The sequence below is a fragment of the Pristiophorus japonicus genome, chromosome 9 (genome assembly GCF_044704955.1).
Source record: "Pristiophorus japonicus isolate sPriJap1 chromosome 9, sPriJap1.hap1, whole genome shotgun sequence".
Classification (NCBI taxonomy): Eukaryota; Metazoa; Chordata; class Chondrichthyes; family Pristiophoridae; genus Pristiophorus; species Pristiophorus japonicus.
This window is the reverse complement of record NC_091985.1, coordinates 120,281,986-120,298,274: the sequence shown is the minus strand read 5'-3', so window position 1 is coordinate 120,298,274 and position 16,289 is coordinate 120,281,986. Positions and strand designations below refer to the sequence as shown.

The 16,289-nt window shown below is 42.7% G+C and overlaps 1 protein-coding gene across 2 annotated transcripts in view; it reads left to right on the top strand.

Annotated features, from left to right (window-relative positions):
- LOC139272680 (sprouty-related, EVH1 domain-containing protein 2-like) overlaps positions 1–16,289 on the top strand; it is a 133,742-nt gene that overhangs the window by 56,280 nt on the left and 61,173 nt on the right. For both annotated transcript variants that reach the window (XM_070888767.1, XM_070888768.1), the window contains exons 2-3: positions 10,783–10,954; positions 15,302–15,470. In XM_070888767.1, coding sequence (XP_070744868.1) covers positions 10,783–10,954; positions 15,302–15,470 — 341 coding nt within the window. The remainder of the gene's footprint in view (positions 1–10,782; positions 10,955–15,301; positions 15,471–16,289) is intronic.

Genomic DNA, 16,289 nt, shown 5'->3' with positions numbered 1-16,289 from the left:
GGCCTTCCTGATCACTTGCTGTACCTGCATACTAACCTTTTGTGTTTCATGCACCAGGCCTCGTTGTACTGCAGCACTATACAATTTTTCTCCATTTAAATAATAACTTGCTCTTCGATTTTTTTTTTTCTGCCAAAGTGCAGAACCTCACACTTTCCAACATTATACTCCATCTGCCAAATTTTTGCGCACACTTAGCCTGCCTATGTCCTTTTGCAAGTTTTTTGTGTCCTTCTCCCACCTTTGTATCGTCAGCAAACTTGGCTGTGTTACACATAGAAACATAGAAAATAGGTGCAGGAGTAGGCCATTCGGCCCTTCGAGCCTGCACCACCATTCTATAAGATCATGGCTGAACATTCCCTCAGTACCTCTTCCCTGCTTTCTCTCCGTACCCCTTGATCCCCTTAGCCTTAAGGGCTATTTCTAACTCCCTCTTGAATATAGCCAATGAACTGGCATCAACAAATCTCTGCGGCAGGGAATTCCACAGGTTAACAACTCTCTGAGTGAAGAAGTTTCTCCTCATCTCAGTCCTAAATGGCCTACCCCTTATCCTAAGACTGTGTCTCCTGATTCTGGACTTCCTCAACATCGGGAACATTCTTCCCGCATCTAACTTGTCAAGTCCCGTCAGAATCTTTTATGTTTCTATGAGATCCCCTCTCATCCTTCTAAACTCCAGTGTATAAAGGCCCAGTTGATCCAGTCTCACCTCATGTCAGTCCAGCCATCCCGGGAATCAGTCTGGTGAACCTTCGCTGCATTCCCTCAATAGCAAGAACGTCCTTCCTCAGATTAGGAGACCAAAACTGAACACACTATTCCAGGTGAGGCCTCACCAAGGCCCTGTATAACTGCAGTAAGACCTCCCCGTGCCTATACTCAAAACCCCTAGCTATGAAGGCCAACATACCATTTGCCTTCTTCACCACCTGCTGTACCTGCATGCCAACTTTCAATGATTGATGAACCATGACATCCAGGTCTCGTTGCACCTCCCCTTTTCTTAATCTGCGGCCATTCAGATAATATTCCGCCTTCGTGTTTTTGCCCCCAAAGTGGATAACCTCGCATTTGTCCACAATATACTGCATCTGCCATGCATTTGCCCACTCACCTAACCTGTCCAAGTCACCCTGCAGCCTCTTTGCGTCTCCTCACAGCTCACACTGCCACCCAGTTTAGTGTCATCTGCAAACTTGGAGATATTACACTCAATTCCTTCATCTAAATCATTAATGTATATTGTAAAGAGCTGGGGTCCCAGCACTGAGCCCTGCGGCACTCCACTAGTCACTGTCTGCCATTCTGAAAAGGACCCGTTTATCCAGACTCTCTGCTTCCTGTCTGCCAACCAGTTCTCTATCCACATCAGTACATTACCCCCAATACCGTGTGCTTTGATTTTGCACAACAATCTCTTGTGCGGGACCATGTCAAAAGCCTTTTGAAAGTCCAAATACACCACATCCACTGGTTCTCCCTTGTCCACTCTACTAGTTACATCCTCAAAAAATTCCAGAAAATTTGGCAAGCATGATTTCCCTTTCATAAATCCATGCTGACTTGAACCGGTCCTGTCACTGCTTTCCAAATGCGCTGCTGTTTCATCCTTAATAATTGATTTCAACATTTTCCCCACTACTGATGTCAGGCTAACTGGTCTATAATTACCCGTTTTCTCTCTCCCTCCCTTTTTTTTTTAAAGTGGTGTTACATTAGCTACCCTCCAGTCGATAGCTTGGACCCAGCACTGATCCCTGCGGCACCCCACTAGTTACTGATTGCCAACCCGAGAATGAACCATTTATCCCCGCGCTCTGTTTTCTGTTGTTAGCCAATCCTATATCCATGCCAATATGTTACCCCCAACCCCGTGAACTTTTATCTTGTGCAATAACTTTTTTATGTGGCACCTTGTCAAATGCCTTCTGGAAGTCCAAATACACCTTGTCCACTGGTTCCCCTTTATCCAACTTGTTCGTTACATCCTCAAAGAATTCCAGCAAATTTGTCAAATGTGACTTCCCCTTCATAAAACCATGCTGACTCTGCCTGACTGATTTATGTGTTTCCAAATGTCCTGCTACTGCTTCTTTAATAATGGACTCCAACATTTTCCCAACCACAGATGTTAGGCTAACTGGTCTATAGTAGTTTCCTGCTTTTTGTCTACCTCCTTTTTTAAATAGGGGTGTTACATTTGCAGTTTTCCAATCTGCTGGGACCTCCCCAGAATGAAGAGAATTTTGGTAAATTACAACCAATGCATCCACAATCCCTGCCGCTACTTTTCTTAAGACCCTAGGATGCAAGCCATCAGTCCAAGGGATTTATCTGCATTTAGTTCCATTATCTTACTGAGTACCACCTCCTTAGTGATTGTGTTAAGTTCCCCCCCCCCCCCCCCACCTTGTAGCCCCTTGACTATCCACTGTTGGGATATTTTTAATGTGCTCTACCGTAAACACTGATACAAAATATTTGTTCAGAGTTTCTGCCATCTCCATGTTCCCCATTACTAGTTTCTAGGTCTCGTCCTCTAAGGGACCAACATTTACTTTAGCCACTCTTCCTTTTTATGTACCTATAGAAACTCTTGCATATGTTTTTATATTTTGTGCTAGTTTACTTTCATAGTCTATCTTCCTTTTCTTAATCATTTTTTTAGTCATTCTTTGCTGACTGTTAAGCTTCCCAATCTTCTATCCCCCCACTAGTTTTGGCCACTTTGTATGCCCTTGTTTTTAATTGGATACCATCCGTTATTTATTTAGTTAGCCACAGATGGCTATTTTTTCTTTTACACCCTTTCCTCTTCATTGGAATATATTTTTCTTGAGAGTTTTGAAATATCTCCTTAACTGTGTGCCACTGTTCATCAACTGTCCTACACTTGAATCTATTTTCCCACTCCACTTTAGCCAACTCTGCCCTCATACCTTTGTAGTCTCCTTTATTTAAACTTAGTATGCTGGTTTGAGATCCAACTTTCTCGCCCTCCATCTGAATTTGAAATTCAACCATGCTATGATCACTCATTCCAAGGGGATCCTTTACTAGGAGATTGTTTATTAATCCTGTCTCATTACACAGGACCAGATCTAAGATAGCCTGCCCCCTGGTACATTGTGTACAATACATATTTAATTTTAACTTTGGTAGTTAATACTTATAAGATCATAAGAAATAGGAGCAGGAGTAGGCCGTATTGCCCCTCAAGCCGCCTCCACCATTCAATAAGATCATGGCTGAACTGATCTTGGCCAAAACTCCACTTTCCTGCCTGTTCCCCATAACCCTTGATTCCCCTTCTTGAGTACAATAATTAACCAAACAAAATGTAGTGCAGTTGAAGAAAATGTTAAATAAGTAGCTAGAAGCAACAGGTTAAAATAGCTATTAAAAAGCATGTCTTGTGTAAAACATTAAGCTTGTCCAGCCTAAAATGGACTTCTATTTGCTTATCTTGATGCTTGTTATCCAACCACAACTTGCAGCTGAATGCAAGACTGTCAATGGCAGAGTGATTGTAATCACGGATGCTCAAGAGACCAGAATTAGACAGCGCAAACATCTCGCGGGAGGCGGGGTGGTTGTGGGGCTGGAGGAGATTACTGAGATAGGGAGGTGTAAGGCCATGGAGGGATTTGAAAGCAAGGATGAGAATTCTAAAATTAAAATCCTACAATTATAAAGCCCCTCTTTTTAAAAAAAAAAAAATGACAGTGGTTGAATTAAAATGGTTACTCTCCTTTTTTAGCCTTTTCTAAAACTTTAAAATAAAATATAATCCCCATGCACAGTAAAATGTGTGTCTAATGAGCAATTGGTTGCATGAAGGTAGCTGCTGACATGAAATTATGTGGAGGCTAATTTTCAGCTTCGAGTAACTTACTTCTCAGAATTCGTATAACTTCAGTTTTCAGCAGTGCTAGTTTGCTATTATCCGGACTATGTTGGTCTTTGCACATTTGTGCCATGACAGGTATTCTATTAATTTTTTAGAAATAGTAATGTCTAAACCTGAATAGGTCACAATTTGTCTTGATTGATAATTGTTTGATAATTGCTCCTGTGAAGTGCCTAAGAACATTTTACCACATTAAAGGTGCTATATAAATGCAAGTTGTTGTCTGTCCAATCTTTTGTTTTGATTTTCTAACCACATTTCCTTGTCCCAGAAAATCTGCATACTAAGTAAGAGCAGCCCCAATATAGATTCCTACAACATCTTATTCGTCTAAGAAACATTCTCTTCCCCCTATCCTCCAACCACTTCTGTCCATGTGGAAACATTCATACTCTTGTTTTATGAATTTTAATTGCCGTCGCCCAAAAGAGAATAAATCAAATAGAACAGCTGTTGCAGTTTAACTCTGACTTGGTCTTTGTTACACCAATATTAATTTTTAAAATAGTTTAAATGGAGTCATATTCCTGTATTAATATTTGTAATCTGGATGTCTATTCTTGATTTTAATGAACTATCTATTATGGGGACTTTTTTTCCTGGCTATGGTAAAGTTTGCAGATTATTTGACTGTTTTTAAGATATTTAGTTATTACTGACCTTGTAAAATAGACATGCTCCACATGATGTGGCTGCTTCCTAAACCAGTGAATGCATGGGTGACTGGGAGGAAGACAACTTTCCTTTTTGGCATCTGTCTCTTGGCAAGGGTGTGTTAATCAATCCATCACACACATTTCCCTTCCCTGGCCTTTGTGTAGTACCTATCAGGCAGTCTCGTCCATGTCCGTTTTCTCCTCAGCGACAGATACGATGTTGATGCTGATTTCCGTGTGGGAGTAGCACATTCGACTTTATTGTTGGCAGAATGTTAGTTTGCACATTGTAAATATTTTTGCTTTTGCACCAAATATGCTGTCCTCGGTCATTATAGGAAGGCCATTCAAATCAGCAACAGCTATGACCAAAGTCTGACGAAATATAACTTGCAGACGGGACCTCAACATATAAAGGAGAAAAATAATAGACGAGGCAAAGGAATTTAAGGGTAGTATGAATAGTTGAGAGAAAAGCGCATACAGTTTTAATGAAGACTTGCATTTATATCACGCCTTTCACGACCTCAGGACTTCCCAAAATGCTTTACAGCCAATGATGTACTTTTGAAGTGTAGTCACTGTTGTAATGTAGGAAACGCAGCAGCTAATTGCACACAGCAAGCTCCCATAAACAGTAATGTGATAATGATGGACTAATCTATTGGTAATGTTAATTGAGGGATAAATATTGGCCAGGACAGTGGGGAGAACTCTCCTACTCTTCAAAATAATGCCATGGGATCGTTTATGTCTACCTGAGAAAACAGACCGGCCCCAGTTTAACATCTCATCCAAAAGACTGCACCTCTGACAGTGCAGCACTGGAATGTGGGCCTAGATTTTTGTGCTCCAGTCTCTGGAGTGGGACTTGAACACAACCTTCTGAATCAGCGGCGAGAGAGTGCTACCTACTGAGCCACAGCTGACACATGAATTGAACTTTCATTATTGTGTCGATGGATTTCTTTTCTATTCTTTTATATCATTTAAAAAAATATATATATTCCAGCTGCCTTCCCTCCTCTCCTGAAGGCCCAGCCCATGTTGCGATACAGTTTATGGATCCTGCCCACCCACCCCCACCCTTTATTATCTTGCCTAAATTACCGCTGTTCGTGCGTGAACCTAGAGTCGGCAAGGGTTATGACCGCTGAGCACAGCCTCCTCCACCTGATGCTCACGCACACTGCACTTCCAGCAGTGCTCACTGGATACCTCTCTCTCGATCTCTCTTCCTTTCTCCCAGTTTAAAGGTCGATTTGTCATTGGTATCGTCTCTGCTGAGATCAGCGAGCTCAACACAGACTTGACTATTGAACTTCGGATCTTATACTTTGTATGACTAACACATCGAGCAGTGCCTTTACCAGCAGGTTTCCAAGACAGATTTTGAAACAATTTTTTGCAAAGATAAACACCGATGGATAAGGACTATTTTACTTTTTGAAACCTAAAAGACTTGCATTTATATAGTGCCTTTCACAACCGCCGGATGTCCCAAAGCGCTTTACAAACCAATGAAGTTTGATCTAGTCACTCACCACCACCATCCAAAGAACAGTTGGGAAAAATAACCAGTACTCTGTGGAGGAGAATGATCAGCAATTTAGAGGATATTGCACTTGAGTAGTGCATTACAGTTTATTATTTGCAAAAGGCTCAATTCGCAATTGCAACAGACAGAAGTGAAATTTGATGTAGTAGTACACTTAATTTTGGGTCAATTATTTCAGGGTTTTTTCTGTCTCTTGGGCAGCACAGTATTTTTTCAAAGATATATGTAATTTTATTTTCATTTCTGTAAAGTACTAGTGGCAGGCAATAAAGCCATTGAAAACAAGACCTTTACTGTATCTGTAGTACCAGACCCCATGTACGTCCCTGTATAAATCATTGTAATCTTTGCAAAGGGTGGAGATTTCAAACTTTATACCTGCCTCAAATATTGATAGCTATGTTTGTGCAATGAACCTTTGGTATTATGGTTTAAACTACACTTCTGGATTGCTGCAATGGGAGCAGATATTGTATTATTGTTTATCTCTAAACAGTGGGTGGTGCAGATTGTTCACCTCGCTCATATTTTATTTTACCACTGACTTCCTATCTACAAGTACTGCTGATGGACTCTTGGCCTTTTAAAGAGAATAATTGAGATGGCTTGAACTTGCATCACTTGCAAATAGCCATATGATGTAATATAAAGTTGACGTGCGCATTGCAAGAATTGCTGATGCACGTCCAGTGAGAACTCGTGATTGAAATCTTCAAACGGGCAGAGTTTGGCATTTTGGCAACAAAGCTGGAAAGTACCACGTAAAGTGTTTCCCCACCACCTTTTGCACATTACAAATGTATTGCCCATCTCCCATGGCATTGTGCAAAATGTGTTGAAGGATGCCCTACAGACAGAAGTATTATACCATGCAATGCATATTGTACTCTGCATCTAAGGTAGAGCTGGTTTCCTCTAAGTGCCACAAAGTCTAATTGATAAGTAAACGTAAGGTGTAGTCAATGAGTTTCAGGCTCCAGGCCAGTGGAATTCTATTCCTTTGCTTCTATTAAGTGTAATGTCTGGTACAAATGGATGTCGTCATCATAGGCAGAAGACTTGCTTCCATTCCTGAAGTGAGTTCTTTGATGGCTGAACAGTCCAAATACGAGAGTCACAGACTCTGTCACAGGTGGGACAGATAGTCATTGAGGGAAGGGGTGGGTGGGACAGGTTTGCCGCACGCTCTTTCCACTGCCTGCGCTTGATTTCTGCATGTTCTCGGCGTTGAGACTCGAGGTGCTCAGCGCCCTCTTGGATGCACTTCCTCCACTTAGGGCGTTCTTGGGCCAGGGACTCCCAGGTGTTAGTGGGGATGTTGCACTTTATCAGGGAGGCTTTGAGGGCACCTTTGGCTCGTTTGCTGTGAAGGGGCTGCGAGTAGAGCACTTGCTTTGGTAGTCTCGTGTCTGGCATGCGAACTATGTGGCCTGCCCAGCGGAGCTGATCAAGTGTGGTCAGTGCTTCAATGCTGGGGATGTTGGCCTGGATGAGGACGCTGATGTTGGTGCGCCTGTCCTCCCAGGGGATTTGTAAGATCTTGCGGAGACATCGTTGGTGATATTTCTCCAGCAACTTGAGGTGTCTGCTGTACATGGCCCATGTCTCTGAGCCATACAGGAGGGCAGGTATTACTACTGCACTGTAGACCATGAGCTTGGTGACAGTTTTGAGGGCCTGATCTTCAAACACTCTTTTCCTCAGGCGGCCGAAGGCAGCACTGGCGCACTGGAGGCGGTGTTGGATCTCGTCGTCAAAGCCTGCTCTTGTTGAAAGGCTCCTGAGATATGAGAAATGGGTGTATGCTAGCAACACTCCCTCTCTCCCTCTCTCTCTCTCTCTCTCTCTCTCTCTCTGCATCTCTCAACCTCTCTCTCAATCTGCATCTCCCAATCTCTCTCTCAATCTGCATCTCTTAATCTCTTCTACATAAGAAATAGAAGCAGGAGTAGGCCATTTGGTCCCTCCGTCCTGCTCCACCATTTAATAAGATCATGGCTGATCTGATCATGGACTCAGCTCCACTTCCCTGCCAGCTCCCCGTAACGCTTTATTCCCTTATCACTCAAAAATCTGTCTCTCTCCACCTTAAATATATTCAATGAACCAGCCTCCACAGCTCTCTGGGACAGAGAATTCCATAGATTTACAACCCTCTTGAGAGAAGAAATTCTTCCTCATTTCAGTTTTAAATGGGCTGCCCCTTATTCTGAGACTATGTCCCCTAGTTTTAGTTTCCCCTATGAGTGGAAATATCCTCTCTGCATCCACCTTGTTGAACCACCTCATTAACTTGTATGTTTCGATAAGATCACCTCTCATTCTTCTGAACTCCAATGAGTATAGTCCCAACCTACTCAACCTATCTTCATAAGTCAACCCCCTCATCTCCGGAATCAACCTAGTGAATCTTCTCTGAACAGCCTCCGATGCAAGTATATCCTTCCTTAAATACGGAGATCAAATCTGCACGCAGTACTACAGGTGTGGCCTCATCAATATCCTGTACAGTTGTAGCAGGACTTCTCTGCTTTTATACTCTATCCTCCTTGCAATAAAGGCCAACATTCCATTTGCCTTCCTGATTACTTGCTGTACCTGCACACTAACTTTTTGTGTTTCATGCACAAGGACCCCCAGATTCCTCTGTACTGCAACACTTGGCAATTTTTCTCCATTTAAATTATAATTTGCTTTTCTATTTTTTCTGCCTAAGTGGATAACCTCACATTTTCCCACATTATACTCCATCTGCCAAATTTTTACCCGCTCACTTAGCCTGTCCATATCCCTTTGCAGATTTTTTATGTCCTCCTCACAGTTTGTTTTCCCATCCATCTTTTTATCATCAGCAAACATGGCTACATTACACTCCGTCCCTTCATCCAAGTAATTCATATAAATTGTAAATAGTTGAGGCCCTAACACCAATCTCTATGGCTCCCCACTAGTTACTGTTTTCCAACCAGAAAATGACCCATTTATCCTGATTCTCTGTTCTCTGTTAGTTAGCCAATCCTCTATCCATGCTAATAGATTGCCCCCAACCCCGTGAACTTTTATCTTGTGCAGTAACCTTTTATCAAATGCCTTCTGGAAATCCAAATACACCACATCCACTGGTTCCCTCTTATCCACCCTGCTCGTTACATCCTCAAAGAACTCCAGCAAATTTCCCTTTCATAAAACCATACTGACTCTATTTGATTGAATTATGCTTTCCAAATGTCCTGCTTCTGCTTCCTTAATAATGGAATCCAGCATTTTCACAATGACTGATGTTCGGCTAACTGATCTATAGTTTCCTGCTTTTTGTCTGCCTCCTTTTTTTAAATAAGGGCGTTACATTTGCGGTTTTCCAATCCGCTGGGACCGCCCCAGAATCCAGGGAATTTTGGTAGATTACAACCAGTGCATCCACTATCTCGGCAGCCACTGTGTGTGTGTGTGTATACATATTAGGGGCAGCACGGGCCAGCCCAAACTGCGATATGTGTGCGCACTAGGTGCATGCAGCAGAGCATTCAGGACCTGGAATATTTGGTCCTTCATTGAAACACCTGTGAACTCATCCTTTTTTGGTGTGGAAGCAAGTCATACTCGCTTCGAGGGACTGCCTATGATGTATGTATATATATTATATAACCTCTCTCTTTTATATACTTTAGAAAGACAGTTTTGTTCAGATTCTTCAACAAATTGTATTTTTCTTTTCATGCCTTTTCGTTCACAAGATGAAATAATACTGAAGTACATTGGTCAGGCTGGGCTCAGTGGGGTAGCACTTTCACCTCCTAAGAAGGTTGTGTGTTAAAACCCCACTCCAGAAAAACACAATCTAGGCTAATACTTCAGTGCAGTACTGGGGATGTGCTGTAGTTTTGGAGTGCGTCTGCCCCTTTGGGTGGATGCAGCAGAGCAGAGCAGAGGCGTTATCCCCATGTTCTGGCCAACATTTTTGCACACAACCGACATGCCCAAAACACATTATCTGGTCATTATCTCCTTGCAGATTGTGGGATCTTTCTGTGGGCACATTTCCTGCCGCATTTCCCGACGGTCACTACACTTCAGAAGTTTTTCATTGGCTGTGAAGCACTTTGGGTGGTCCATTGGTTGTGAAAGATACTATATAAATAAATGCAAGTCCATTCTTTGAGCATTTTCAGTGTGATCATAGAAAATTAAAAAATATATATTTTTGGTTTATTACGTTGTTGTACAAAACAAACAAGCATTGGTGAATGTTGTACATTTTTAAATAAACTTCTTCCGTTACTTTTTTCAAACTTTAATTTGTTACCTAGCCAGTTTTACTTGGTGCAGTTTGCTTTTTTTTCATAACTAGCACCAATCAACCAAAATGTGTTTTTGAGATGGACTGTTAAGTTGGGGATCATTTTCCTTTTTTACATTTTTTTTTGGGGGGGGGGGCACGTATGCCTGGTGTTTGAATATATATTTGTTCTTTAGTGTCCTCTTTTAAGAGCGATCTTAGAATTATTATGTGAAACCTGATGTATGATCCACTTGTAAAGGCTGACGTTTCAGCCACAAGTTTCAATATTTATGTAGAGTTTTGGGTGCTTTGGGTCAAATGGAACACAGCAATTGGCAACATAACCTTTACCAACTCTGGTTTCCCTTTGCAGTGACAGCTACATTGTACGTGTCAAAGCTGTGGTTATGACCAGAGATGACTCGGGATGGTTACCACAAGAAGGAGGTGGTCTCAGTCGAGTTGGTGTCTGTAAGGTCATTCAACCAGAGGGCACTGGGAGAAGTGACTTTCTCATTCACGGTGAACGACTTAAAGACAAACTGGTAAGTCGAGCAGTTTTTGTAAGCAAACTAAATAAATAAATCATTTTCAGGCTTGTTGTCATCAAAGTGAACATTTTTAAGTCCGGGAAGGCATTTAATTTGACCATTTTAATACTTAATAAGAACATAAGAAAGAGGAGCAGGAGTAGGCCATACGGCCCCTCGAGCCTGCTCCGCCATTCAGTAAGATCATGGCTGATCTTCGACCTCAACTCAACTTTCCCATCCAATCCCCAAATCCCTTGATTCCCCTAGAGACCGCAACTCCACTTTCCCATCCGTTCCCAAAATCCCTTGATTCCCCTAGAGACCTCAGCTCCACTTTCCCATCCGATCCCCAAATCCTTTGATTCCCCTAGAGACTAAAAATTCATCAATCTCCGCCTTGAATATTCTCAACATGCAACCGTGTTGGTTTGACTTGGGCACAAGATTTTTGCCCCTCTTTATAAACTGGTATAAGTTGCTGCAATCAGCATTTGACATGCACCTGATGCAATACTTTTATCAGTTGCCTTAATAGCCACGCAGGTTGGTCGCGCTTGCTGTCCATCCCTGGTTGCCCTGCGAAGGTGGTGGTGGCACTTGTCCTTAAAATGGTGTCCGTGTGGTGCTGCCCCCATAATGGTGTTGGGTCAGGAGTTCAAGGACATTGACCCAACAGAAGTGAAGGAATGGCATTTTATGTCTTGCTGTTTGTGTTTATGCCACTCAACTTTATTATGAGGCGTGCAGTTTAAATAAAACAAGCAAAGAAAAACCCACATCTGGCCATCTTAGTCATGTATTCATATTTACAGAAAATCAGGACCACAAATCTGCCAATTCAGGGTCCAAATATCTTGTAGGACCTCCACTGGGATAACCAACTCAAAGCTAAAGGAAATGATGGAGAATTGCATCCAACTCCAGAACAAACATGGTTGTTTCCATAATAAGACTTGGAGAAACTGATAGATTTTGAGCGATAAGGGAATAAAGAGTTATGGGGAGCGGGCAGGGAAGTCGATCTGAGTCCATGATCAGATCAGCCATGATCTTATTAAATGGCGGAGCAGACTCGAGGGGCCAAATGGCCTACTCCTACTCCGATTATGTTATGTTTCTTATGTGTATCCATTGACATTTATTACACAAGTCCGAAGCATATGATGGATCTTCAGCGCTTCATTAATTGAAATGGAATGTCGGGCAATCATTAGGATTAGCGGTACCCATTTAAGCATCATTTAACCATTATTTGTCTGTATCTTTAGGGAGAGCTGAAAAAACTCAGTTAATGAGCTGCTCCCCTGCCCCAAAATGTTTCTGAAGCCAACAGTAAGCCAAAGCTTACTTCCATGCAAAATAAAAAATTTTGTTTGGCTCTTGGTAACAATATAAAAGCTATTTTTAATCCTATGTAATAGAGTAGTGATGTGAACAAATGGTATTAATGTGATTGCAGAATGGTATTCATGTAATTGAGTTACTGTGCACATGGATATGGTAATGTAGTCGTTATGTTACTGGGCTTGCACCCGTGTCACCCATAATCAAAAGAACTCTGGCAATCTAATAAAACAAAGAACTTGATGATTTTGTAGTATCTGCATTTCATAGAATTGTACAGAACACAACACACACAGACCATTTGCCCCACTGGTCCATACCATGTTTATGTTCCAGATGAGCCTCCTCTCACCTTGCTTAATTTCACCCCATCAGCATATCCTTCTATTCCTTTCTCTCTCATGTGTTTATCTAGCTTCCCCTTGAATGCATTGTTTCATTGCATGCGAAATATGTAGCCATTGAATGAAGTGTAAGCTCCAGTTGAGTTTAGGAGCAGCAATCTGTTTAAAGCTACCAAATATGTTAAATTACAATATTTCTACATTGAATCATTTTGCTTCTTAAACCCCTATCATGTCGCTCTATTTCCCCTTTGCTAAAATGGAGACATTGAGCAGAGCACATGGAGTTTATCTGATGGGATAACCTGTCATATTTGCGTCTTGCACATCCACTGTATTCAGCAGGATAATGGCAAGGGTCCTGTTTGATAGCCTATTTGCAAGGAACTGCAAGTACAGAGCTGTGATAATCGAGCATTGCAGATACAGATTGCAACATAATCATCATCATAGGCAGTCCCTCGAAACAAGGATGACTTGCTTCCACGCCAAAAAGGGATGAGTTCACAATGAAGGACCTAATGTTCCAGATCCCGAACTACATCTTGAAGGGTGGAAGATGCCTGTGCGTGGATTTTTTTAACGTGTGGTGGCCGTTGCACACCAGCCACCACATGGGCTTGACCGAGCTAGGTCTTGGTCCAGTGGCAAGGTTAACCAAGACGACTGGAGACCAGCTCTGCTGCACGGACCTAATGCGCACACATATCGCAGTGAGGGCTGGACTGTGCAGCCCCTGGGCCCCGAACCCGCGCCTCTCCTGGGCCCCGATCACATCCCTCTACGAACTCTTGCAGCTCCTTCACCTGACCTCGTCGCTCCTGCAGTACCTGCCCGCACTGCAATCGGCCGTCAACCTCCATCGGCAGCACGCACTGCTCCCTGCAGTAGCATGCCGCTGCACGTTGCTCCCTTTAATGGCTCCGGCCTGCTGATGGTCTTGCAGGTCGGGACTGCGTCGATTTCATACTTGCGCTTGGCTCAAGTTAAGGTTCCTGGGTTTACTTCAATGTCTATTACATCATAAGTGAGACCTGTAAAGGGTGCAGATATGTCCCACTATAAACTGTACTGTTTGTACATGTTGGATCTGACATGGCAGCTATTGGTAGTTGCTACCTTTCATCATCCACTCCTGACAATTAAAGGATTTGATACTTCTACTGCAGATGGGCACGAGGAGGATGCTAAGAAACTGCAGGGGGATTTGGACAGGTTAGGTGAATGGGCAAATGCATGGCAGATGCAGTATAATGTGGATAAATGTGAGGTTATCTGCTTTGGTGGAAAAGACAGGAAGGCAGATTATTATCTGAATGATGACAGATTAGTAAAAGGGGAGGTGCAACGAGACCTGGGTGTCATGGTACATCAGTCATTGAAGGTAGGCATGCAGGTACACAGCAGGCAGTAAAGAAAGCAAATGGCATGCTGGCCTTCATAGCGAGGGGATTTGAGTATAGGAGCAGGGAGGTCTTGCTGCAGTTGTACAGGGCCTTGGTGAGACCATACCTTGAGTATTGTGTGCAGTTTTGGTCTCGTAATCTGAGGAACGACGTGCTTGCTGTTGAGGGAGTGCAGCGAAGGTTCACCAGACTGATTCCCGGGATGGCAGGACTGACATATAAGGAAAGACTGGATCGGCTAGGCTTATACTCACTGGAATTTAGAAGAATGAGAGGGGGATCTCATAGAAAATTCTGAAGGGACTGGACAGGTTAGATGCAGGAAGAATGTTCCTGATGTTGGGGAAGTCCAGAACCAGGGGACACAGTCTAAGGATAAGGGGTAAGCCATATAGGACTGAGATGAGGAGAAACTTTTTCACCCAGAGTTGTGAACCTGTGGAATTCTCTGCCACAGAAAGTTGTTGAGTCCAGTTCGTTGGACATATTCAAAAGGGAATTAGATGTGGCCCTTATTGGGGGGGGTATGGAGAGAAGGGTGGGGTACTGAGGTTGAATGATCAGCCGTGATATTGAATGGCCTGCTCCTGCACCTATTTTCTATGTTTCTAAGTTAGTTGACTTGCTAGTTTATAACTGATGCTTCCTGGTGCCATTTAATGAACTACTGCAAAATTATATGGTTCTAACTTTATGAAACCGTTTCCTTAAGAAGTGGTAATCCTATCGATGTGATGAATCAAAGAGTAATGGAACCCAGACTACCTCGGCTTTATTGGGTTGGGGGGGATATTGGCGTGAGACCTCTTATCGATGGTTGAATGGCCAAATTAAATCTTGCATTGAAAGACGGTCTTCATGGCTGTGCATGGTAGTGTATTTATAGTAAGCATTTTTTTGTGATTCCTTGCCTCACAGTATTTCATTTGAAGTTGTTTAATCTGTACAAAGCTTAGAAGCTGGCAGGTATGAAAGTAGTACACTTGCTATAACATTTTAATTTTACTTATGACCTTGACTAACCTGTTATACTTCCCTGACATGAATTGCTGGAACCAGCAGCAAGCTATATGGAGGTACTGACAGCCCCATTGTTTAAGAGGACTACTTTAAATCACAATTTAGCATTTAGGTTGTCAAAACGGGCCAAAAAAATTTAAAACTGAATTTTTGGGGTGTTTTCTGTGCAATCGGCACCTTGAAGTTAGCACTGTGACTACTCATGGCCACCCCTTTTTAATGTGAGCGTTTTTTTCTCTCACTAGGTTGTATTGGAATGTTTCTTGAAGAAAGACCTGGTATATACTAAAGCAACGCCTACATTTCACCATTGGATGGTTGACAGCAGGAAGTTTGGACTTACATTTCAAAGCCCTGCTGATGCACGAGCGTTTGATCGAGGAGTGAGGAAAGCAATTGAGGATCTTACAGAAGGTACCGCTTGTATATTTGTGTTCAACTTTTTATTACTGCTGCAGAACATAATTATGAATGTGCTTAATATAGATAGCAAGTGCACAATCTCATTTTACACAAACGGATAATCTGGTTCAAAACATAATGAAAGGCACGTGTATTGGCAGACCACTTATCTTGGAATAGTTTTTGTTTCATAACTGATCAGACCATAGAAATTTACGGCTCAGAAGGAGGCCATTTTGGCCCATCGTGTCTGCGCCGGCCGACAAAGAGCCGCACGGTCCTTGGTCAACAGCCCTGAAGGTTACATATAAGCCTATGAACAATGTCGGAAAGGCAAAGAGCACCCAGCCCAACCAGTCCACCTCACACAACTGCGACACTCCATCCCAACCAGAGCCATGTGATCTCCTGGGAGATTTAAAAACCCAGGCCAATTTATGGAGAAAAACATCTTGAAAATTCCTCTCCAACCCATCCAGGTGATCGAAACTAGTCCAGGAGTTCACCCTGGCCGTATTCGATTCCCTGCAGTACTTACCATTATATCTGCGTCGTCCAACGAAAGGTCATCCAGTCAAATCCCTATTACCAGCTCTAGGTTACTGCACTTTCAGTGCCCATCCAACCATTTCTTAAAAGTGGTGAGGGTTTCTGCATCCACCACTCTTCCAGGCAACGAGTTCCAGATCCCCACAACCCTTTGCGTAAAGAAGCCCCCCCCCCTCATATTTCCTTTAAACCTTCCATCACCCACCTTAAAACTATGCCCCCTCATAATAGACCCTTCCACCAATGGAAATAAGCCCTTACTATCCACTATGTCCAGGCCCC